Source organism: Falco cherrug, chromosome 5, assembly GCF_023634085.1.
Source record: "Falco cherrug isolate bFalChe1 chromosome 5, bFalChe1.pri, whole genome shotgun sequence".
NCBI classification, from domain to species: Eukaryota; Metazoa; Chordata; class Aves; order Falconiformes; family Falconidae; genus Falco; species Falco cherrug.
The window spans coordinates 38,137,364-38,162,587 of NC_073701.1; the positions used below are offsets into that span (position 1 = coordinate 38,137,364).

Below are 25,224 nucleotides of genomic sequence, written 5' to 3' on the forward strand. Positions count from 1 at the left end.
GTCTTCTTTTTCTGCAGTTTAAGTAAGTTGCATGCTGGCATCTTCCCTAACGAATGTCCAAAGGGCGTATTCCTGCAGCACCAAGCCTAGACATGTCCTTAAACATGTGGATGCTGCAGCCAGGAAAAGCAGCTGCAAAAAGCAGGTGACTCACTCAGGATTCCTTTGTCTAAAGGCTACAAAAGCCAACTGCAGCTGATATGCCTTAACTGACTTGAAAAACAGCTGGCTGAGCCTTGCAAGTGCCCATGGAAAGCGCAGGCTCAATTTGCACTGCTGTACTGACAATGACCACATTGATTCTTAAGACTTAACACCCCAGTGCCATGTGCCAGCCGTGGACACAAAATGTCAGCACAGGCATCTAGTGATGCTCAAGTAGACATGCCTCATGCCCAGGAAGACACTGAGCAGCCCTGTAATACTACAGAACTTGCTTCCAAGCTGTGCTGTCCTGCTTTTTCCTGCTTTTTCCCTGTATCCCTCCCTTCCCTGTGGCAGGGATGATCAGTATTCACCCCACCAATCCGAGAAGGATCTTGTGGTGGGATAACCCCTAAGAACTGTACTGTTATGAGCCTTAGTCTTTCTAGTTCATGTCCATGCCCAGCAACTTCTGTCTGGCAAATCAATTCCTTATTTGATTTGAGTTGCACGCAATTCAATTCCTTACTCGGCTTCTCACAGCATGTGCTGTTCTTGTGCCTCTCCTGTAGCATGGCCTGGGCCTCCTTCACCTGCTGCATGGCCTCTGCTGTCACCACTCTCAACACCTACACCAAGACAGTGCTGGAGTTCAAAAGGAACCACATCAAGGGCTATGATGGGACCTTCAAGGATCAGCCTCAGCACCACCAGTGCTTCATACAGCAGCAAATAAGAAGCTACTATGAGCCCCAAGACAAGTCCCTCCACTCAGTCTCTGAGGGAGTTGACTTCTACACTGATCTGCAGCAGAAAGTGCTACAGCGGGAACCAGAGATGGAGCTGGATGAAGTCTTGGGACAGACAATAGGCGAGGATCGCTGTTAGGGGAGTGTGCAGGGGCAGAGCAATGGGGTTTGGGAGGCACTAGAGCTCTGAGCCAAACACCAGCACCACTGTTAGCAAGTTCTTGGGGAGCTCTTCCTTCCTCTATGGTTTGGGGAGCGAGATGGACACTAGACCAGAGTAACAGCAGTGCCAACAGCACGGTGGGTCCTCCCTGATCATAGTTTGATGGGTGTCCCCAGCTGGGCAGGGTGAAACTGGAGCGACATGTTGTTGATGCCAGCTGTCTCCAAGCCCTTTTAGAGAGTTGAGGCAGATGTCCTAATCCCAGCAGTACTGCACCTGGGAATAGATAGCACCGTCCAGCTGGTGAACTGCAGTACTGGGCCTTTCTGGGTGGTGTCACATTGACCTTCCAGCAACCGTCCTGGTTCAGTGCTATGGCGAAGGGCATTGGTGCTCATATTGATTGGCTGTAATCCTCTCTGAACACCCTGTTTATTCTTCATTTCCAGGCCCAACTTCCTCTTCTCCCTGCCCCCAGATTAAAAGCGCTGCTGCAGTAGGAATGGGGGTTTGCTTTCAAACAACTCTCTCCTCCTCCTCTTTCCTATCTGTCATGACTCCCACATGCTTTCTTCTTGTTTCTCCCACCCAAAATCTCCCATTCTGAGATACTTGCCTGTCTGTCTCTTTCTGCTGTGCTTCTCCACAACCTTTAAGAATCCTTGGTTAGACTTTTGCTTTGTTTCTCTTCATCTATCACCTCTTCCCCATTGTAAATGTAAAAATACCACAAACAATCCGCAAATCAAGCAAACTCATCTCTCACAGATGGAACACTGGTTCACGTGACACATGATGCTGTACATAGTATTTATTTGCTCCACTGCAGTTCACAGTTCAAATACATTTTCCCAACAATATACAGACAGACTCTTTATTCACAGTGGGGATGTGTGTGTGCGCGGGCAAGGTGAATTCACATTACGGAGGAGCTAACATCACTTAAGTATCAATTGTCTCAGGAAGAACCTCAGCAGAATAACTACTTCAGGTAATGGCCACTTCACCTTTCCCAGCAAGGTGGTGGCTAGGAGGGGCACTCCTGTTTAATCCTTGTATGTTACTGGTCCTCATGCTTTCACTCCCTATTATGCAGCTGTATTAACTGACTATATGTTATAAACACTAACTCCTGTCTGGAGGAAAAGGCCAGGCCTAGAGCTGTTGCTACAGTTGTGCTAATATATACAAAGCTATTTACACAAAAATACCATTAAACATATACAAACTGTTCACAGGCTCTGACATTAAGAGAGCAGGGCCCAAGGACCAGCCTTGGAGCTTGCAGCTGATCGCGAAGGGCTATCCTGAAAGCTTTATACAGAGATGCAGGGATGGAGAACAAAGAGGGTGATACAGCAAGGAGAGATGTCAAGAGCCCAGGAGAGCAAACCCAAGGTAGATGTGCTCATCTCAAAGGAGGGTCAAACTCCTACCATCACCTCACCACTCGTAGAGAAGTACAGGAAGGCTGGAAGGGAATGTGCCAGCAGGAGGACAGAAGAGTCCTTTGCAATCCTCATCTCAGCCTGGCTCTGCCCAGTGTCAAAAGTCAGACCTAGAAAGGCGTACTGGGAAAACAGTTCCTATTGCCCTGCACTGTGGGGACCTGCTGGGGCACCGAAGCGGTTGCTTTTTACATGGTCATTTCTATTACAAGAAAATTCATGTAGATTCTCTGCAGCTGCAACACAGGAGGCTGATGGCACTCAGAGGCACAGTTCAAAGCGTTAAACATACTGTGAGCAAATGTGCCATGGGGGTAATCTGTTCCTCCTGGAACTGCACACAGGCCTGGGCTGGCAAGGGAATGGTAACATTGAGCCCAGAACAGGGGTAAAATGCACAGAAAAGCTTTCCATTCTGCTTCTGTCTGAGCCTCTAATCCCCTACACAGCGGTAAGAGAATCAGCTTTGCTGTGACTGGATCTAGTGTGACCTTTACAGTGCCAATGGGGATCTGCTAGGAATCTACCTCAAAAGGGCTGTGATGCATTTGCAAAGGGGGACTCAGCTCATGGAACTGCAATATGAAGTTACAGTGACACACTGGGTTTATAAAAAGCTTAGGGATGAATAGAAATAAGATGTGAACCTTTCACTTCTACATGAAGTAGAAGGTTCTTCACTTCATCAGCCACATGAACCTGTCCTGAACTTGGGATTGGGGATCAAAATATACAAGTGCAAGGCCGGCAAATGCTGTGAGGACCATCTTTCTCTAAATCAAGTAATTCAGCCAGATAGTGAGTTTGTTACTGTGAGTTAGTTTCTCCATTCTGAGGGGACAGAACAGAGGAGAGCACAGGAAAGGCTGTAGACAAAACTAGCCCTGACGGAGCCAGACAGAGGCTTCTCCAAAAATACAATGATAAAAGCAGGTGGTGTCCTTTAGCCACACCATCTGCCTTGAGTCATCATGGCCTACTCTAGGCCTAGAGCTTGTTTGACTGCCTGGGAATACTGTCTGGACATAAAAAGGAGCTCCCTTAATCCCATTCATAAATTAAACATACAAAATATATACATATATTGTATAAATTAATATATATATATAAAACCTGGTTTTATATATATATATGTGTATAAATTCTAATTCACATTTCTGCATTACCTGGAAGGAAGCATGCAAGAACGGCATATGGAGGGGGAGACGCTGAACAAGATTCCTCTGGTACAGGACAGGTCTGCCTAGGAAAAACCTGACTCCAGCAGCATTCTCCAGGAGGCTGAAGAAAGTGCTTTTAGCCCTGATTCCGTCTACACAGCAGTTTTTCTGAAGATCCAGAGCAGCTTCCTGTATTCCCCATACAGGCCACAGGTCCAACCGAAATCTGAGGAACCACCAGGCTAGAGCTGGAGAAGGAAAGGCAAACAAAAACTAAAGCCAGAACCTATTATCATCCAGTCTGGTAGAGAAAATTGGTAATTCACAGGTCAGCAACTGAACCTGGGCACCGCTATATGGAAGACCCTTGTCTGCCCATGTCAAAACAAATGATCTCTGTCCCACCTCTCTGTTCCCTCTGTGAGTCTCTCAGTCCCTTATGAGCATCACCCCTGGTTGCTTCGAAGATCCCCCTCCTTGTCCAACTGTCAAAGTACAGCTGGGTCTCACAATCTGTCCAGCTTATGCCCAAAGGGGCAGCCAGTCATCTTAACAGTCTCTTTGCATCCCACCAGTCTCATCCAAAGAACAACACCTCAAAGAACTGCACCTCAAAGAACACTCAACAACTGTGTCTGTAGGGAAGAGATCAGATGTTTTCAAAGGCCTGGATTTAATTAGTTTTTCCTGCACAATCTCACCTTCTGAGGAAAGTCAACAAATTTCAGTCGGGCAAGAAATCGCCTCACTTCTCCACGGCTGATTTTGGGAGTGGTGGTGTCCTTTAGCCACACCATTCGACCTTGACTCATCATGGCCCACTTCAGGCCCAGCTTGCTGACCGAGAGAAATCCTGGTTGTTTTTCAGAGGTTGCAGTTGTTGTCACAGTGATGTGAAATGCATCCTTCTGGAGATCATTAATGCCAACTGGTCCACCAGCAAAGGGTGAGAAAACATTAGTGAGGAGTAAATGCTTACATTTCTTCCAAAAGAAATCTTACAGTCTTTACTCAGTCAAAGTAGGGTCTGGACTAAGGGTATAGTCAGTCTGAATTTACAATTGCATGTACCTTAGTTAATCACAGAAAACTACTTTAAGTTAAAAATTTTCCATAGAAATAACCTGAAATTTAGATCAGAAATGGAAGAGTTTGGTTCCAGGTGATGTTTTTGAGCTTGACATAGGAGATGCACATATTTCAGTAATGCAGTTCAGTTTCAGAGAGGTTTGCTCCCACACCTGTTAACAGCTATTGTTTTACCTCTTAGAGAAGGGGAAATCAGTAAAGCATGGGCAAGTCAGTTCAGTCGCTGCAGAATAATCTGTACAGACCTCGGAAATCCCAGTTTCTAATAAACACCTCTAAAATTATAATCTATTTGCTCTTGACTGAGCTGTGTTTTTAATACAACTCCAATCAGATGCATCACTATGTAGCAGCTGTTCTAAGCTTCCTCAACTGCTAGACTCAGTGCTGAATGAACTGATCTTTTATCCCACATCCTCCCATGCTCAACAGGCTGGCTGCTGGTTGATCTGCTTTAGAAAGAGCAAGGAAATCCAACAGGGACTGTACAGTCTTGTACAGATGTTAACTCTAGATCTACTTTTCCCTGAAAACACACGTTTAAATATTTTAGATTCTCCCCTTTCAAAAAGAAAGGAAGAAGCAGCACAGCTGCTATGCCAGAGAGCCCAAGAAGACGGTCAACAAAGTTGGATGTATCTGAGATGACACAGAAAGGTTTCATAGTGCTTCTTCATGTACCATCGTAAAACATAAATAGCTCCATGGAAAGCAAGGGAACTTCTCTTGTGTAAAATATGCATGAAATCAAACTCAGACCTTTCCTTGCTTAAACATGTGCAAGTAACTTGGTGGGTCTTTCATTTGCAAAGTGGGAGTTTGACAGAACCATCCTTCAGAAGGAAGAGGAATCTTATTTCCCATTGTGGTGGACCTCAAGTGCTACCTTTAAAGGCACAACTACACCCCACTGTTTCTCACAGCTACCTCTCCCTCCATATTTCTTTTAGCCTTTGTAGTTTTTCCTCCATTTGTACTCACCTGCTGAAGCAATGATTTTGTCTGTTGCATTGGTGAGGTCCAAAAGAACTGTAGGAAAAACAGGATGAAGAAGATAGAGGTGATGCAGCCCTGGGTGCTCAGGTCTGGGACCAGGTTGCTGTTGGAACAAAGGACAGACAAAAATGTTACAGCTGGCTAGCAAAGAGGAGTCTAGCTTTGCCAAGAAATAAACAAGTTTTCTGACACTGCACTGTCTTTACATGGATCAGAGAATCAAAAATTCTGTGGTTTTACAGAGACTAAATCCTGTAGAGGTTTTTTTTTTCTAAAACAGATTTTGCTCCACAACTTCTTTTTGGTAAGGTTGAGATCTGGGCTTTGTCACGTCCATCTTTATGGGTGAAGCTACAGTCTGGAAGTTTGAGTCTCCATGCTGACTTGTGTGCCAGCATGCAGAGAAGTGCTCTGGGGCTGGGAACAAATCTGCAGTAAAAATACCTCAGTGTTGCAGAAAAAAAATGAAATACACACAGAAAGTTTTGGTTTTATGGACACAAACTTTCTGTCAATGAAGTTTTCTAGTGAAGAATTTGCACACAAAACCTCCTGTGTTTTTAGAACAAACTTAGAGAAACTTAAAGTCAGACTGTCAAAGCAAAAGGAAAAGATGTCGCTGACAGCCTTCTTATATGGCAGGTTTAAAGGTCAATTACACTAAGAATAAAAGACAGAGACTGCACCTGTCTTACAGATAAACCTCAAAGAGAAGAAAGGATGCTTGCTCACCAAACTTTGTAATACAGCCTGTGCTTCATCAGCCCAGAAGAGAAAAACAGATTTCTTGTCCAAAGTCATGACTGACAGTGCATCATCAAGTTGTTGCTTCTGCCATGGGAGCTCCTGGTGCCAAACAGGGAGGCCAGATTTGCCGTCTATCACCACCACCTCAAGGCAGGGGAGAGATCTAGCATTAATGGGTGTCCAGGTGTGGGTGTACAGAGAGCCTCTTTGCAGTGGCATGGCCTGTGGTGTTCCCTTTCATGCCTGTGGCCACACAGCAATAAATGTCAGCCACAGAAATGGGAAGAGCAAGGAGCAGGGAATGATTGTCCCTTTCTACCCAACCTCCCTCACTCCTATGCTGCCATTGCCCTCCTTGCCTTCACTTGTTTTACCTTTTTGTTTCCATTTCCAGTCTGTGCTTGCAGCATGAAGTCCAGAGTTTGGTCAGCACCAAAGTAACCTGGTACAGGCTGGCTGCAAATTTGGAAAAAGAAATATTCAGCCCGATGACAGAAAAACAGGGATTTCAGATGGAGGCAGCACAGTTGCTTTCATCCTCCATTCTTAAATGCCTCCACGCCTCTTAAAAAGGCAGGATTTGCAAGCCTAAATAAGATCTTCTATCCACTCAAAACTGTTCTGACTGTAAGGAAACATTTTTTGGTGGATCAGAAAAATGAAAAATGATCAGGCAGCCCATGGTGCTTGTTAGCCATTTATCTGAATTGTCTGTGTGTGGGGCATACCTTACTGGGCAGTGTAGACATCTCTTCATTACCCTGTAACATGACTCTCTTTCCTTAGCATGAGAACTTGTACAGTTTTGCTATGGTCATAAAAAATTACCTAGTTCTTTCAAAATGCATCGGCAGATTTGACCTCCTGCTGAAGGTGTATTTCCCAGGCCGCCGAGAGTGAAATGGCTCTTAATATATTGACCATTAATGTCAGCCCATGATTCTTTGTTTTCTTACTGCTGGCAGTTTTACAAGTCTTTTCATACCTTCAGCAGTTTAAATGAAGTTCCCCCTCATCCCTTCTGGGTGTTACATCCCTTTTGGGTGACATAACACTATTACTTGAATATTTCTCATTATAACTGTTTTCTAACCATCTTGCTTGCCTTTGGCTTTCTGAGTTTTACCTCTGTCTTCCTTAAGTTCACCACAGCTAGACACAAGGTTCTAAATAAGCACAAACGCTTCCTCAAAATTCACAGAATCAGAGATTTTATGGCAAGGCCGGATCATCAGAATATGTCCTCCCTCCTCTTGTTTATGATAGATTGCAGTATTTCACACAATTAACCAATTATCAGTAGGCTGACTTTGACTAGACCTACTACCCATGAGGCTTGCTACAAAAATGCAAAGATGAGATGAATTCATCACTTCTTGTGACAGTCAGTTCTAATGATTAATCTCATCCAAAGAAACATGCCTGCATTTTCATTCTCTTGAATATGAATGGCTTTCACTCCAAGGCACTTGCTCTTGCTATGGCAAGATTAAAATACCTGCTAGCTCCTATTACTTACACATGCTTATGAACTTATCTTTCAGGCTCCTCCTTGATCATATAAACCCACTGACTTAAATCTTCCATGCTAAAGCATTTTTCCCAGTCTTTTTCTCCAACCTTTTCCAGCTTCTCCTTTAAAATGTGCATACCAGAACAGCTCCTGAACAGCAATGCCACACAGCAGAGGCTGGACTATTTATACTTGCTACATCAAACCATGTCATTCATTTTACATACACCTTTGGCAACTAGAACTAATGCTTTCAAAGCAGTATCACGGGATACTCCTATAGCTTCAAAGCTCTCCAGTAGCAAAAGGAAGTATTAGATAGCTCTGTCCTACTGGCACAAACTTAAAACCTCTCCTAAGGTGCCTCTTCTCATGTCTCTTACGGGTTACAGGCAGTGGCAGATCCCACAAACTGAATGCAGACAGGCGTATGTATTTTAGATGCTACCAATCAACTGAAAAATCCTGTCGGCACTTTCCCAAATGAACCAGAAGGCTAGTAATTATTCCTGTCCAACAGTAATCCCCACAGCAACCTGCTATTAATCTTCTCTCATCTGAAACATCCATTTACAACACAATTTTCAACTGCTTACTCAATTTCATGGTCTCTGAACTTCGCCCTTGTTTTATGACTACCAATTCTCCTTTATGGTTTTCCAGGGATGTTGTCAAAAGCTCTCTGGAAATGCAGCACATCTGCAGCAGCCAAGCTGTTTTTCCTGGAGACTGTTCCCAAAGGGCTGAACTCAGTTTGCCTGGCTGGAGTGGTATGCTTGGGGCAGGTTTATCCAGGAAAAGGAGAGCTCTCAGCTGGCTCTGTAAGCTTTGTCTTGAGGAGGAACTGGGTTTTGGTCTGTTCGACTCTGTGGTGACACCCCTGAGCTGAATTTGTCCCTCAGCCTATGTTGCTTAAGCAGAACTTCTCTAAGACCTAACACCCCCTGCCCCCTACTTCCTCAAATAAATGTTTGTTCACAATATACTCAGTCTACCAGATTTAATTTTTCTTAACTCTGAGAAAACAGGCAGTCCAGGACTTTAGCACACTGGCCTTGACTAAGAATTGCTTTTGTTATTTTTCAGTGCCTATCTGGCTCCTCCTGTACATGTGCTGTACCCTGTCTCTTGGGAGGCCAAGGAACCAGAAAAAATAGGGCTGGAGTGCAGCAACCTGGAATACTAGTTTCCCAAAGAGGTTGTGGAGTCTCCATCCTTGGATATACTAAAAACCCGACAGCACACAGCCCTGAGCAACTTGCTCTAGCTGAGCCTGCTGGAGCAGGTAGGTTGAACTACGTAATTTCCAGAGGTGCCTTTCAACCTCAACCGTGCTGCGATTCTGTAAAAGGAACAGGTAAAGCAGTTTTCAACCCTTCCTAATCTGAACCCATAGAAATTTTCCAATTCATTACTGGGTCCATTTAGAAATTTCTTGTGTGTAACTGATTTTACAGCATCTATGAACTGGCTTTGCTTAGTCAGAACATACTTAACCTTTAAACTAGACCCTAGACATGTCTACAAGTCTTCAGACTCTGGGCACAAAACACTTTTAGTCTATTTCCTTTCCCCATAGCATGATGCACTAGCCATAAGCCATTCCTAGAGCCATTGCTTATGTCACCCCTGAGCCCTCAAGGATGTGGATATTATCTGAATATCAAACTTAGTTGAACATTGAGTTTTCTTGCTTAATGAAGATCCAATACCTTCTTCCTATAGATGCTCTTGACAGTCAGGTAACACTGAGCCGAGAGCTGCTTTCTTTCCTCTAGATAGCAGAGCAATTTGTTTCCCACGTAATTTCCCTCAATTGTGCCCAACTGCCCTTTGCAAATATTTCATACTAGGCAAGCTGAAATTGCTGGTTATTATCAACCCACGAGATCTGGCAAATTACTTAATTTCCATGTGTGAAATTAGAGGATGAGCAGTATTATTTTAAGGTTTACAGTTAGTATAGATGGTGTGCTAACTGCCATCAGACTGCTCATTTTCAGCTCTCAAGGAACATTAGGATCTGTGGGCCATACTCAGACACCTTCTCTAAATACTTTGCATCACTAATGCAACTGCTCCTCTTCACTAAGCTGGCAAGTGGCAGTCCTGGACAGCAGATGGGCTGAATCACACACCAGTAATCCTGGGAATTCCAGTGCCACAACATACCCATGACATCAGTGATGGGTACCTGAATCAAGTCCCTTATCTGTCATCACTCAAAAGCACACAGCTCAGATTTCCACCCTTCTGTTCCTTGCTCTCCCTGCCCTCCTCAATTGCTCGGCAATGCACCTGCATACCTTGAGTTCTTAGATTTCTCTGTAGACTTGTTGAATTCTTCTCAATTGCTTTCTAAGGAGCACATCTGCTTACAAGTGAAAGACAGGAAATGGTACAGGAAGAAATAGGGCAGAAAAATGTTCCTAGTATGTAACCTGCTGATGTTCTGCAGCTTCAGGGTCCAGTGGGGCTCCAGGTCCTGTCCCCGCAGTAGGATCAAGCCCTCTTTGGTTGTGATGAGCAGGCTGCTGCAGTTTGTGTCAGGTGTCTTCATTGTCTGCAGGAAGTCAACACCCCCACTGGGACAAATGAAAAGCAGAGAGGAGATTCCGAGGCTTGTATCTGCTCATCTCAGCCTTAGCTGCCTGTCCACATGGCAATTCATCCTACCTAAGATTTGAACTATTCTTAATGAAGCCCATCTTTTCCCTGGTGATGGAGCTTAGCTTCCTTTGGGGGTTCCTCAGTTAAGTGGGCTAAATTCAGGTGTGGGATCTTTTGAACATCTTGAGTTACTATAAAAAGCATGGAGTTTGTGTGTTCACATGTGTTCCCACCATTTATTCCTATCCAGGCTGACCTTGACCACAATTTGGCAGTAAACAATGAGCTGAGAAATCCAGGTCCACAATGCTGAGCTTCCAAAAGGGAGTCCATTAGCTGCAAACGTTTTTTCCCCTCTAGGTATACTCAGTGGGTGGATGAAAGGAAAAAGGAGCAGGAGAAGCAAAGGACTCCCTTTTATCACACTCTGCATGTTTTTTCCTAGGACAGCCACAGGACAGGGAGGAAACAATGGGCTCCCTAGAGTACTGTTATCAACTGGACAATAAAAAGGACAGTATTGACACAGAAGGGACCACCTCTAGGAAAACTGAGATGCCTACCTTCCCCTTCCTCTGCCAGCAGAAGCAAGATGGTAAGTCCATCTCCTACCTGTAAATGTCAATGAGCTCTGACAGGTTGACAGATCGGCGCTTTTCCCACTCCGGCTCCTCCTGCTGCAGCATTGCAGGAAAACTGTCACGGTTTCTGGCTTGGGTAAAGATATCCCTCAGGGCAACTGCTTGAACATTACCTGCCAGGAGGAGTAAAGATGAAGAGCCCTGCCTGCAAAAACTAACTTCCTAGTTAGGTATTGATACTCCTGCACTCTTCCATACCATGGCACTAAAGACCTGTTCCCATGCCCTCTACTCCTAGCTTTTACAGCAGAAGGCATGGTAGATGCTCTGGGCCATTTTAGGTAAAATGAATGTTTTCTCAGTAAGGTGAAGTGCTGAGAGAGGCAAGGTGCATCTTACCAAAACCAAACAGGATGTAGATGGCTCCACGGCTGGTAATGTGGACTTGGGGGCCAATCACTTTCCCTTCTCCATTTGTGCTGTACTTCACAGGCCCACGCAAAGCAGTCCCAGTCTTTCCTGACACCAAGATGAAAAACACATCAGGCTGCAAAGAAAAGAGGTGTAGAGATTTTAGCAGTGCTTTCATGGAAATGCATCAAAGATGGAAGTGACTTCAAAAAACTGAACTCCTCTAAAAACATTAATGATAGAATTGTGGGGAGGGATGAGCCTAGAGGAAATCTGAGTCTGAATTAATCATACAAGTATTTCTTTTGGATAAGCTGAATGCTCCTTCCTCCAGAGATCTATCTCAACATGGCTGTCTACACTCCTGCTAAACACTCACTTCAAACCAAGCCTTCACTGAACAGAAATGGATAATTCTCCAGTCTCAGCCCTTGTAAATAATGACCCTTCTGTTCATTCCCAGTTGACAAAAAATACTGTCATTATTGCTTGATCTCACTGCTCCGACCTATTGAAAGAGAAAGGGTACCTTCCAGGGAAATCTAAGGGAGTGAAAACTAGGGGCTTTTGCAGCTCCTGTTACAGCCTTTCCACATCAGGCTCCCTGTTCTTCCTCTAGAAAGTCAAGGTCCTTTCAAACTTTGAGCAGGGACATGCTGTACCTGTGTCTCTTTGAGAGCCAGAACAACAATATCCCTAATGCCATCTCCATCTACATCTGGAAGAGTTGCAGCTGGTGCAGCCAGGATCCCACTTGAAAGGTGAATGGAGTTCAGCGTCCAGATGGTCTTGCCTGCAGGAAGAACAGGATGAAACAGACCTGCAGCACTTGGGGAACCAACAGGCATCCCCAAAGGGTTCCACAAAACTTTCTTGAAGGGAGCAAGAGATTGCTTCCCCCATTCTCTGAGAAGAGGAAAGATAAGACTACAAACTGGGGCAAACTGCAGTGGGCAGCACAGTTCTTCCCCCAGCATTTCTTCAGATTGTCTTTGAGTCATGCCTCAAGTCCTGCTGTGCCTCCTTCTTAGCATCTCTTTAGAAAGACCCGAGCCCAAAACAATTCCTGAAATAGCAGAGAATATTTGAAGTTCACTCTTGAAAGTAGAATGTAAATGGCAGTGCTGCTCTGCAGGACAGCAGTTGTCTTCCTCAGCCAGCACTAAAGCCTGTAGGTAGATGCCTGGAAAGGGAACAGATGGGCAGTTCTGACATTCAAAGTGTAAATCTGTGTCTCAGTTAAATTCCCAGCAGTAAACAGCCACTCCAGCATGGCATGCTCACTCCACCTCAGGGTGGAATCATGTTAGCAGACGTGATGTCAAATGGTTCAGCCATCCAGCATGGACCCAGCTGGAAACTCAGTAAAACTTGATTTGCAAATTGGCAAATAATCACCCCAAAAAGGCAAAATGAAATTCAATGCTTTTGCTTTTCCATGATTCTTTTGCCAATACTTCTGCTTTTTCAGTCAGAGTTTAAAAATGTTTTGCTGCTGCTGCTGCTCTGTAGGGTAGGGTTTGCCCCTGCATGACAAAGAAAATCAAAGGTCTGACCTGCAAACACTTGCACACATTAATTATTACTACTACTACTGCTGGTAAAGGAATCAGTCTATGGTCCTGACAATGCAAACTCTGTAAGTAATCTGGTCCCTAAAAGCATAAAAGCATCTGAAAGGTAAGTGCTCTTTGGATCTGTCACCTAAACCCAAGGTTTCTTGTACGTTTCCATTCTCTGTTCTAATTGCTAAAACGTCCCTATGAATATTTCTGCTAGAGAATTAATGTTGTAGAACAAACAGTAGTCAGAGAATGGAGGTGCAAATGATCAAGTGATTAAAAACGCAATAGTCTTTCACATCTAATCAATTCTTCTATGGGCCTAATTTCTCTGGAAATTTTCCTGGCTGTTGCATATATCCTTATATAATTCCTCCAAGAACAGTTTTCAGCTTTTCAGTGCTGTTAGATAGGTACTGAGTTGTACTAACAGATCAATGTTGATGAGAACAGAACTTACATATCCTTTATGCCGTGGGGATGGTACAAGGTAAGATCATCACTTTGAAATGTTCTGAGATGGTAGGGTGAAGATGCTGCCACAGAGCAGCAGTGGTTTGGATTTTCTTAGCCTGTGTGACTAGCAACTTGTTAGTGTTTTGAGTCCTTCCTGTGCGTCACTAGATAACAGCCACTATGAAGTGCCAGCACAGAATCATTCAGGCTTATTAGTCCTTTAAAGAAAACAAAAAAGTAATAGCATATTTCTAATATGCTGGTACTTGACTCTACCTGTGGAGGCACTGAGAAGGCTAAGGAATTTTGATGTTCCCGTAACAAGGCAGACGGGCTCTGCAGGCACCCCCAGTGACAGCCCTTTGCACTGCACACTCCGAGTCTCCTCTGGAAGCTGGATGGACCACAGGGTGCTGCCATTCATACCAGAAAGGGCCACCACAGTTACGGAGGGCCTAGAGACACCTGGAAGAAGCAGGAAAGAAAGAGTGAAATCCCCTGGCATCTCCGTGCTGCCTTTGATCTTTGCACTTGAGTTCCAGCTCTAGCTCCTACAGCTGAGAGACTCAAGCCAGTCACATTCATGCTGCCTGAAAGCAAAGGTCAAATCCCACCCCATGTCTGTGTCTCTCTGCCTGCAGAGCCTAGCAGTGATCTCCAAACAAGTTGGGCTGTCAGCCAACAATGCAGACAATCATGGAGGTTGGACCTGAGCTCACAGCCATGAAATGTGGTCAGCTGGGCACAGAGGAACCAAGATCCCTGTGCTCACTTCCTGGTGTGAAATGTACCGCTGTCAAACCAGACCAATCCTTCTGATCCCCTCTCCCTCAAGCAACAAGGGGAAACCTTAAGTGACTCTCAAGGAAGATGTCACCTCATGTGAAAGCCCTGGGTTGTTTGCAATTCTAGAGCTGCAGAGGGTGATTGGCAATCTGAAAGCTTTTTCCTTTGTTTTCCAAATGAGTTCTGTTATTGTGAAAAAAAGACTGAATGCAACCAATTGGTGTAACTCAGGGGTCTTTTCCTCATTCACCAGTTTCAGCACAAAATAACTGCTCTATGCTGTTTCCATTGACTTTTGGCTCTGATCCAAGAGTGAGCAACTTTTAGCTCAGCTTACTTTCAGACATTATTGTGGTTATTGTAACCTCCACCTGGTATGCTCATATCGCAATTTAAGATGAACTCCCATACACTTCAAAATCGCAACAGTCGCAGATGACTCCTGTCTTACTAGCAACATGTGACTTGACTACAGAAAGGGCGTATCTGGGACGCTAGGTAGAAGCAAGTCTGAGCCCACTCTCTAAATTAAACTCACTCTCTTCTCAAATGAAAAATTATCTGGCTTATGCTAAGGGGTTGCTCCAGCCCAAGTTCTCCTCATTGGGTTGGTGGACCAAGAACTAAGTCCTGAGTGCAGCTCACAGCTGTTGTGTGTACAAGCCGGAGAAACAGCTAACAATGCCATAGCTTACTCCTTCAGGTTATCTATCCCAAGCTTACCTCTACTTGACACTGTGTGAATGCTCTGAGCACTGGCTACAGGAGGGCTGATGCCCAGCTATATAGGTTTAGGATTGTGAAGTGCTTACACCTGCTTTTGTGTCTGCTTTTTGTCTTCCAGCATAGCTATAGCCAGGATGCAGCTAGGTAGGACTAGTTCCATTCCAAGCACTCTGCGATGAAAGACAAATACAATGCAACGGAAAAATACAGAATGCAAGAACAACCTCTAAAAACGGAATGCAGCCTTTATGTCAACAGTATCTCCCTGTCTCACTTTTTTTTTTTTAATTTACTCTACAGTTTTCTCTCCGCTGATAGGTTTCTTTCTATAGGACTTGCTGTTAAATACGAAGGGCCTTGCTTGGGCCATGGAGAAGCAGCATCTTCCCTATCCTGTACATTTTTATTACCTGATTCTTTGAAAAGCCAAGGCCTTTTGCTCCCACAAGAGTTCTCTTCAGGCTGTGCAACGTATGCTTGCCCCCTGAATATGTCTCTGAGACTGAACAGATTCATGTAATCTCAGGTGATGCCAGGCTGGGCAGATGCAACACAGCAGGCAGCTGGGAACCTCCTGGACTTCAGAAGCCCAGTGCAACAGGATGCCACCAGACTTGGCAGCCCCCGTATAACACTGGCCAGTATCAGGAGGCTGCTGCTATGTTACCTGAGAGGTGTCAGGGTTAACAGAGAAAACAAAAGCAGCCAGGAGGAGGAAGCAGGGTGATATCTGCTAAACAGCCAGGCACAGTAGCTTCCCCACCATCAGCCAGCCTATTATCTGTGAGTTAACAACAATTTGGAGCCTGGCAAGTATATGGAGTGACCTGGAGAAAAAGGCCACAAGGTGAGGGTGTTTCCTGCAACCATCAACTTCAACTTACAGCTGTTCTAAAAAAAATCCATAATGCTCCCTGATGGCAAGCAACTAGTTCAGAAGAACCAGAGTACTCCAACAGTCAGCTCCACCATGACTGTTCCTGTCACTAACCACCCTTGGTAATGACCAGGACACTGGACCACAGGTCACGAAAGAGTCAAGACTCTACAACTGAATCACATTTGTGACCTTTGTCAAGCTGCTTCCCCTAGTCTGTGCATCCACCTCTATGCCTGTAAAATGGGGGTAGTTAGATTGAGCTGTTTTGTGAAGGGCTGTGAGAGATAACAAAGGGGGGGGAAAAACACACCTTATTTCTAACTGCTATTTGTAGAGTGGTGCTTTCTGATTGCTTTATCTCTGCCCCCAGACCAAGTGTGCACAAATACAGGACAAAGATGAAATAGATGACATTGACCCAACAGGTATGGCAGCACCGGCTTGCAATGAAAATTACAAGCAGCATGACAAAGCACAGGCACAGTACACTAGTCATTTTAAGGAACTCTGAAAGAGCAATGCAGTGGATTTGTAGTGGCCGGAACTCTTCCTCTGTGTGAGACAAACATATAAAGGTGTGTATTGACATGTACAGAAAGAGGAATGGAATGGAGCTGCAGTGCTTACCCATGACACTAGCATTCATCAAGGCAGTGAAGACAATGAGGATGTCAGGGAGCCCATCACCATTCACATCACACAGCTCCAGTGGGGATAATACACCACCTGCAACAGTCACAAAGAATCACTGCACTGCTGCCAAAAGGCCACCCAGCCCATTTTCCACACTAGGAGAGGAGGGCTGGCCCAGAAGAGACTCATGGCCAGCCAAGCCTCATAGAGTCTGCTAGGGAACCACCAATGCCAGGCAGCTCACACCACAGCAAGATCTTTCATTGCATGGAAAGGCAGAAATGTAGCATCTGGGTCAGAGAAAGGAAAAGGAAAAATAGATTTCTGCTTCCCACTTCACTTTCTGAGGTGACGTGGGAGCCATGTATCTTACGAAAGGCTGATTTGGAAGCCAGGGGCAGAAAGTAAGGAGGGAGAGACATATCTAGACCTGGCAAAAATTATTTCACAAACCACTGTTACTTAACTGCAGAAGTCAGTACAGGAAATACCTTAGAAATGTTACCAGTGGCCCATATAGGATGACAAAAGATTATGAACGTTGATTTATGGATTCAAGCAGGACAAGAAGACAAAAGAAATAAGGTTAGTTCAGCCAGTTAGAAGACACAAAGACTTCTATCCCTCTCCTCCCAAACACACCCACACACTTCGGTGTGGAGGTGCTAGTGAATCTCAGAATATAGAGGGAGACACTATGTTTTAAAGTGGGCTGGGCCATTTGTATCCGGAACAGAATGCATCACCTGAACTAAAAGACAGGACGGGAGAACAGTCAAAATGTTTCTTGGTGTTGACAGAAACAAGACTTTGTGGCACTGTTATCTACTAATGCCAGATTTCAGAGGCCTCAGCTTGAAGAGTGAGCAGGACACAGCTCCCTGTGTATTACCTCGGAGCATCTGCAGTGCTGAGGAAGGGCCTCTGCTCCGACCTGGCTCTCCCAGATAGGTCTCTCCCGCCGATGCCCAGCCTGGGAGCTGCCACCTCCCCCATGCCAGATGCTGTTCCTGGGGCTTTCTCACCTGCTCCCTGACCTAGGTTGCGGTTCCAGATGTTATGCAAGTCTCTAGGGGGACAGGGAATTAGAAATGCGCACACCAACACAAGAATCATCGAGATCACCACAGTGAGCAAAAAGATCGCTGTGCGCAGGTATGGCATGAGGGAGGGAGCAGCCTTCTGCTCCAAACTCCCAGCTGTCTCTGCAGCATAACCCTCAGGCGTGCTCTCTGACGTGTGCTGCTTTGTCATCCCAACCTCCACATCAGAGTCAGCATCCTGCACCTCCTCAGGGGGGCTCTTCCCATTCTTGACCCCCCCGTTCTTCTGGATGTTGAGTACCAGGTCATCTTCACTTTCATCACTGTCGGCCTGAGTGAGGGGATCATATTCCCCAAGGTCTGGGCTCTTCTTTCCTGAGGAAAGAGGTGCAGAGAAATGATAAAGCATGAGTTCCTCGCTTTTTTGCAGGGTGTCAGTGCAGAAAAGGCTGCAGTGGAGAGTGATACAGAAGGGATGACAGTGCAGCCTGCATTTTGCATGGATTCAAGTAAGAGGTGTTAGGGAAAAGACAGGGTCTGTCCAGCTGCAGGAGAAAAGATGTTGACAGTGTATTTCCCCAAGGTAAAAGTGTATATATATATAATATCAATATACATATATAAATGGAATTCATGGTTGATTTAATTCTAATACTTTCCTGTTTGGTAATAAGACACACTGACATGAAGTCATGTTTAATGCTTTGAGTACCTAAACCTCAGCACTCCTGAACTCCTTTAGCATTTGCCAGCCTCTAATCCTGACACAGTCCCTCTTCACTTGTCTGTGTTCTCTGAGGGGACCCCCCTCTGCAACTTCTTTTTGCCCTCCTTCTCCTGCCTGGTCCAAGCAGCATTACTGCCTGCTAGTGTGCCACATCTGCTGTCCTGCTTCACGAAGGATAGAAGGGATAGAGCACTGTGCAGTTTCTCTGCAGTGCTATCAACACCCTGAAGATGAGGGCAAAGTGATTTTGCCCTTTTGGGCCAGTAACATGCTGGTGTCTGAAGGGATCAGGGCTGCCCCTCTAAGACACTACCTTCTCTGCGCTGCTCAGTACTGCGAGGGGGAGGGCTCCAGCTCCTGTAGCAGGAAACCACAGTGCTCCTGCTCTGTTCCTGCTCCCACCAGAGCCGACAGCTTATGCTTGGCCTTGCCAAGATAGGTAACTTAGTACTGATGCCTTCAGATGGTGGTACAAGAAAGTAGCTTGGCTTTAGGTGTCTTCCCCACAGATGCCTGGCACATGGACGATTTCTCCTTCAAGCCCTAGATAGCCGCAGGGAGTGTGACAAGGGCAGGTGCAGAGCCCAGTCATACATACTGGCGTAAGGCCAGGGCCATCTGTTTATCAGGGCAGGCAAGATCACGCAGACTCATTGCCCTGAACTACGAGTGAAGGATCACGTCTCAGGGAGCTGCCCTGTGCCACCAGGCTGGGCATGGAGCCATGGCCACTGCTCCAATGATTGCAGTGTCTCAGTCTATTTCTCTCTCTCTCCAAGAGGGACTTTGCTATGCCAGGTATCTGTCTCATTTCCCTTTGCCTAAAGCTGACCTGAGACAGGAACTAACTTGTGCCCAAAGATGCCTGAAGTGATACATGCAAGGCATAAATACTAAGCAAAAACATGCAAGCTGCATGTAACCACTCTCAGACACCAAGAAGATGAGAAGGCTTTACATAGCGGGAATTTAAGGGCTTTCACTATTATCTTCCTGCACAAGATAATATACCTTACTTTGTGTTTTCCTGTTAAAGGCAGACTCACCGTTACAGACATACTGTAGTATCTAGTTAGTGCAACACACCTATTTTGCATAACCTAGAATCTGTTTTGCAGCATGTGCATCTCATTTCTTTCTCATTTCTCAACCCACAAAAGGACCTTCACTTCCCCTTTCTGTCAGTTTTAGGATTTAAGAAAAACTGTCAATCCCACCAAAGGCCAAATGTCCCACACTAAGTGGAGTAGCTAGGAGAACCCATGCACACTGAAAAGGGAAACAAAGATATCCAATGAGAGCACATACATAAATCAGACTTTTTGAAAAAAAATACCTAAATCAAAACCTTTTTGAACTAGGGGCTTCTCCAAAAGACTCACATCAAAACAACCTAGTGCACATAAACACTCCAAAAAGCTGTTCCTTGTGGAGGTAGAGCACCCAGCTAAAAGATACTACATTCTATGGGATGGTCTGGTGTATCCCTGTGAGACACTGATCTTATATTATATTTCACATAGATCTGCCCCAAACATGCATACAAAGTGTGGGCTTTTCAGGAAGTCTTGATAACCTTGGCTCTATCCTGTGAGCAGAAGGCCACTGACCTTGGTGGCACACAGCTCTCTGCTCAGAGATCGCAGCTACAACGCAGCGTGAATTTCCCAGATGTCTATACAGTAGGTTGTCCTGACAAGTTGCTGAAAGAGTACTCAGCGAAAACAAGAAATTCCAGAGGACTCACTGGCAAGGTATTTGCAGCTTCTCACTACAGATCCAGATGTTTCAGTTCAAGCCAGGTCAGAGTGGAATAATAAGCAAATGCTTCTGGCCCAAAAGTAAATGATATTTAGCCTGGGAAGTCAATGCCAGACAGTTATGTTAACCGGACTGCTCCTGGTTTTGGAAACTGGTGTCCTTTGAGTAAAACAACTCAACAGCATACTTACACTTCAGATATACTGTGATTTGTTTAATTATTTTAATTCCAGATAGTCAACCTAAAGGACTGAAACCTGCTGTTCTTCCTTGAGGCAACTAAAAGCATTGATAGGAATGAGTTTTACCTGCAACAGTTTTGTTCTGGATCTCTATGAGACAGAAAGGACCTCAAAACTATAGCTCGCCCACTCCTTGAACTGGCAGGTATTGAAACATAATGTTAGCAACATCAACATTGGTGTCAACCACAAACAATCTGTAACAGGAATATCTTTGCTGCTGAGAACCACTGATCACAGGATAGAAAACAGCTACTACATAGCAATGACTTACAGCTTTAGGTGATCCACATAGGAAAGGATTTACTGAATTATAGAAAAACTATAAAGGAGAGAGCTACTCAGTCTTGTTTCATGTCTAAGCCTGACCAGGAACCAGAAACTGGCACTCTTCTCCCTATCCTTCTTCAGAAGGTTAGGTGGCACTCTCACAAGGCACAGCTATTCAGTAAGGTCAGGCGTAAAATGCCCTGCTGGTATTATTTTTTAAGCCAAAAGGAGGAAGACACTGCCCTTTAACAACGGCTGTTGGGGCACCCAGCTAGCACCTGGGAAACAACTGCATATCTATCTCTGAGGATTCAAACGCTCATCTCCCACTGTTCTGAGAGAGCCCTAACAATGATCAGTAGGTGTTTTAGTAATGTGTCCTGGAGGACTGGTGAGGATGCGTTCAGCTTGACCTCCTGACGCTGTTCTGCAGAGAATACATAACTCATGATTCACCTGGCTGGAGACAGCAGAAGGAACATGACTCTTCATCTGAATTTTAGGTCACTTGCTGTGGGAAGAAGGGATACCACCTGGCTTCCACTAATCACTCCCAAATGATTTTTCAACAGAAAAGCATAAATAGACATAAATAGCTCTAAAGAATGTGTGAAAACAAGGGCAGTCTCACACCATTTAGAAAATTATCATTTGTTGAGCAGTGCTCCAGAAGTCAAATTCTTTCCTTTCTTGTCAACAACAAGGGTCAGACTACGGGAAGACAGTTTGTCCATCAAAAGAAAGCTAAAGCTGCCTCTGTTGCAAGTGATCAGGTGCCAGAAAATTCAATACTCCCATGCAGTTTTCAGCTTTCCGTCATGGAAGGAGAAATGCTAAGATGCGAGTTGGCCTCTTGGTCAAACTCTCACCCTATCTCCTGAAATAATAATCACTGTGTAACCTTCATGATAAATCAGTCCCTGCGCTAAAGAAAACAGACTTCAGACCTATGTTGAGCAGTTCTATGGCCTTGTCTATGTACCAGATCTGTATAACTCACATCTTGTTATTTGTCTTTGCATAGCCTCTCTTAAGTGTATATAAGCCTTGTACCCAATTCACAGGGACCAAGTTCATATCAGCAAGGTCAGTTTCTCTGCTGCTTTGTGTTCTCTCCTAAAAGTATAGCAAATAAATTACTTCTGTTCTGACCTGCTCTAAATTTATTCCATTTTCCCCATGGAACCAGTGATAAATGAGGTTCCCAGCCAGCGGCCTGTGGTTAAAATCAATCTGTGGAACTGTTGCTTGTGGTCTGTGGCTAAGTTACTGGTCATGTCACCCTGAATTTATTTTTGCAGCAACTGAAAGAGAAAGCAAATACTGAAGGTTTTCAAAGGAAGAAGAGAGAGAAAATGCCTCAAACTTACCAACTTTCAAGGGCAATTGGACTCTAAACTGTACTTTATGACTGAAAATCCCCCGTGAATTTGCCTAATAGCGCTTTTTGCACAGGCAGCTCTTGCAACTATTGCAGTAGAAGAATGTGACTTCTCAGAGAACAAAAGATGAATCATATGATCATAATTTGTAAAGGAGGCATCTGTGAGGTGATCTGTGTTGGCTCATAATGAGATACTCATTTCTAGTGCTGATGGCTTGAAAGATATTAATTGCAATCTTTTTTTCTGTTTCTGACTTACCGGGAAGTCTTTTCTTTGCACACACTTTGGAGTGAAAAGAACAGATCTTGGATTTTAGATGAGTACAATTTTCAGTGTGTTATTCCAATGACTACATACTGATTCCAGTATCCTTTGTACATCCTTCATGTTCTGTTTCTTCTTCTTTTTTTTCCCCCATCTGGCAGTCGTCAGGTACCAGTCCCTGGGTACTGCAGCCATCTCAGCCCATGGGGAGATACATTGTCATATATTGACATAATTAATTCAGTGAGATGCAGCAGGAAAAAAACCAGCTGTAGCAATAGGCTTGCTGCTTCTCATTGCTGTTTAAGGCTGTATTTTTCAAAAATAAACCACACTAACAAGGTCTGATATATGCAATTTAATGCAAGCATTGATGCAAGAACTGTTTTCTAAACCACAGTTGAAAGGCCCACACTCTTTCCCAAATCAGTGCCTCCCCACAGCAGTTATCAAATAGATCATGCTGGTTTCAGAGGTCCTGGAAGAAGAGATCTGTACTTGTTATTGTACAGCTCCCCAGTGGTCACACTCCAATACACACACTTATACCCACCAGTCTGCACCCTTCCTAAATAATCTTCATATAAAATGTATTCCTTCTCATTTAGACAATTGTATATTTATAACCAGGAAGAAACTGATTTGCAAAAAAACTTCCTTTGAATGAGATCTAACAGGCACTAACTAAACAAAAAAAAAGGACTCCTGATATGGGTTACTAAAAGCTGGTGGGAAGGGCCCTGAAGACACTACTGTGATCTTCATGGACCGATGGAGGAGGAAAGTATAACCTGCCCACTGAGTGCAGCTTCACAGACTGGGGCACTGCAGGACCACAGCAGTGCCGAGGAGAAGCCCCCTCCCAGCAGTGCACAGCTCGGCCAGATCCCTGTCCCACGGCTGATTCGAATGCAAGACACGGGCTGGAGCAGCATCGAGGCATGTTCCCATCGGGTTAATGCAGCCAGGTGCACTGGCACCATCTCCAGCCCATCTAACAGCAACTCAAGACCTGGTTTCGCAATGTATTTTCGTTCCCTTATAATCTCCTCGCTGAAGAGTTGTTGCACTGCTGCTCACAGCCTTATCGTTGAAAGATCTGGCTCCACAACACAATAGTCCCTTATGCTCAACATCCTTTCATCTTGCTGGAGATCTCTGGCTGGAAGTTGTGCAGAGATGGCAGGCAGACTTTAAACATTTACTCGGGTAATTGCTGTGGCACAGACCGAACTCCTGGCCTGGCTTTTCAGGGTAAAACCCGCCAGGAGTTATCACGAAGGCCCAACGCGTTCTGGCCGTGGCGGCGGCCGTCCTGAGCCCTGTGCCCAGTTCTGCGCGGCCTGCGGAACCCGGCGCCTCCGCCCACGCAGTCCCGGCAGGGCCGCGGCCAGGCCCAGGCCCCCCGCCGCCACGGACGACGCCCCCCGAGCCCCGAGGCGCTGCCCCGTCCCCTGCAGCCCTCCCTCTGTCACGGAACCCGGACAGAGGCCGCCAGCCCCCGGCACCGCCCGCGCCCCCAGAGCGGCCGGGCCTGCCCCGGCGCCCCACATCGCCACATCACCATGGCAACGCTCCCCACCGACCGCGGGCAGCGGCGACCGCCCCGCCCCGCCACCGGGCGCGGCTGCCCGTGACTGGCCCGGCCCGGCCCGGCTCGGCGCTCCTCCTTTCCCGCGGGTGCCGACCCCTTACCCGGCAGCTTCAGCGCCCGGGACAGCACCGTCGCCATGCTGGAGAGGCGCAGTGCGCAGGCGCGCCGCCCCGCTCGCCCCACGCCTCCCGCGGCCTGCTGGGGATTGCAGTTCTGCGGGGTGAGCCCCCCCCCGTCACACCCCCAGCGGGGTCCGGGGCTCACCCTGCTGGGGCAGCGGCGGGGGCAGCCCGGGGCGTCCCTGCCTCGGGGAGCTGCGGGTGAGGCCGCTCGGGGGCACCCGGCAGGTGGCGGGGGCGCGGCCCTCAGGGCCGGGGTCTGCGGCTCGGAGGTGCCGCGGTGCCGCGGGGGGCAGAGGCCTGCGGTGCCCGCCAACGGAACCTCTTCACTGCTTCCATCGTTTCCTCCCGGTTGTTTTACAGGGGCAGAGACCCGCAGGGCGGTGGGGGCTGGTAGCAGCCAGCCTTGACCGAGGACAGACTGGGTGTCCTCAGGCTGCCCGACTGCGCCGGGCACTGACACGTGCAACAATATGCTTGTTGGTTTTACACAGAAAGTGTTGGTGCTTGTTCTTGGTATAAATATATGCCTTCATTCTTGGGAATGTTGTGGTTGGAAGAAATCTTATTTGTTGATTTGGTTTTGCAACTGCTTTTATGCTTAGTTACAGAAGACCACCAGGGCATTTTCCAAAGCTGGCATCAATCTTCACCACAGCCTTCTGAGGTAAGCAAACAAGTGAAATCTCCCACGATGGGGAAGTTGAACTAGGAGGGTTTTTGTGGCTTCTCCAAAGCCACAAGACTCCAGCGTCCCATGCACGGGCCATCTAACACCAGGCCTTCTGCAAGTCATGATTTGTGTGATAACTCTCAAGGCTGACTGCTTTGTCACAGAAGAATGCTGGACAGATGCAGAAGACATCAAGAGTCTGTTTAGCTAAAGAACACATAATGTTTCTTCAGCAGCTACTGCTGCTGCTTCCCCCTGCTTCAGGCACTGTTCCTGCAAATAATGTACTTTTCTGCCCGGGTTGGTCCTGAAACCCTTTTAAATAACAATAAAGAAGGAGCAGAAGAGAGACACCAAGCAGTCTGGTTGGTGAATGTGAACAGCAAAGATAGTAGTTCTGATCCAAACCCTTTTGGTACCAGAGGGATTTTTTCCATTGATGTCATCAGGCTTCAGATCAGGACCTTCCTGAGAACACAGCACTTGTGGGGG

The 25,224-nt window shown here is 46.0% G+C and overlaps 2 protein-coding genes across 11 annotated transcripts in view; one reads left to right on the plus strand and one right to left on the minus strand.

The window, feature by feature from the left end:
- The window catches only part of GSG1 (germ cell associated 1), a 15,364-nt gene extending 13,450 nt beyond the window's left edge, over positions 1–1,914 (plus strand). For all 10 annotated transcript variants that reach the window (XM_055711258.1, XM_055711257.1, XM_055711256.1 and 7 more), the window contains one exon: positions 717–1,914. In XM_055711258.1, coding sequence (XP_055567233.1) covers positions 717–1,032 — 316 coding nt within the window. In that variant the 3' untranslated portion in view covers positions 1,033–1,914. The remainder of the gene's footprint in view (positions 1–716) is intronic.
- Positions 1,853–24,113, minus strand: FAM234B (family with sequence similarity 234 member B). The gene is made up of 13 exons (XM_055711255.1): positions 24,042–24,113; positions 17,680–18,072; positions 16,649–16,747; positions 13,906–14,094; positions 12,274–12,404; positions 11,600–11,747; positions 11,232–11,373; positions 10,451–10,594; positions 6,871–6,952; positions 6,482–6,640; positions 5,735–5,852; positions 4,366–4,592; positions 1,853–3,912 (listed from the first exon to the last, which is right to left on the minus strand). Exons 1-13 carry the CDS (start codon positions 24,076–24,078, stop codon positions 3,907–3,909), a joined length of 1,875 nt encoding a protein of 624 aa, XP_055567230.1. The 5' UTR covers positions 24,079–24,113; the 3' UTR covers positions 1,853–3,906.
- Positions 24,114–25,224: the final 1,111 nt, after the last annotated feature.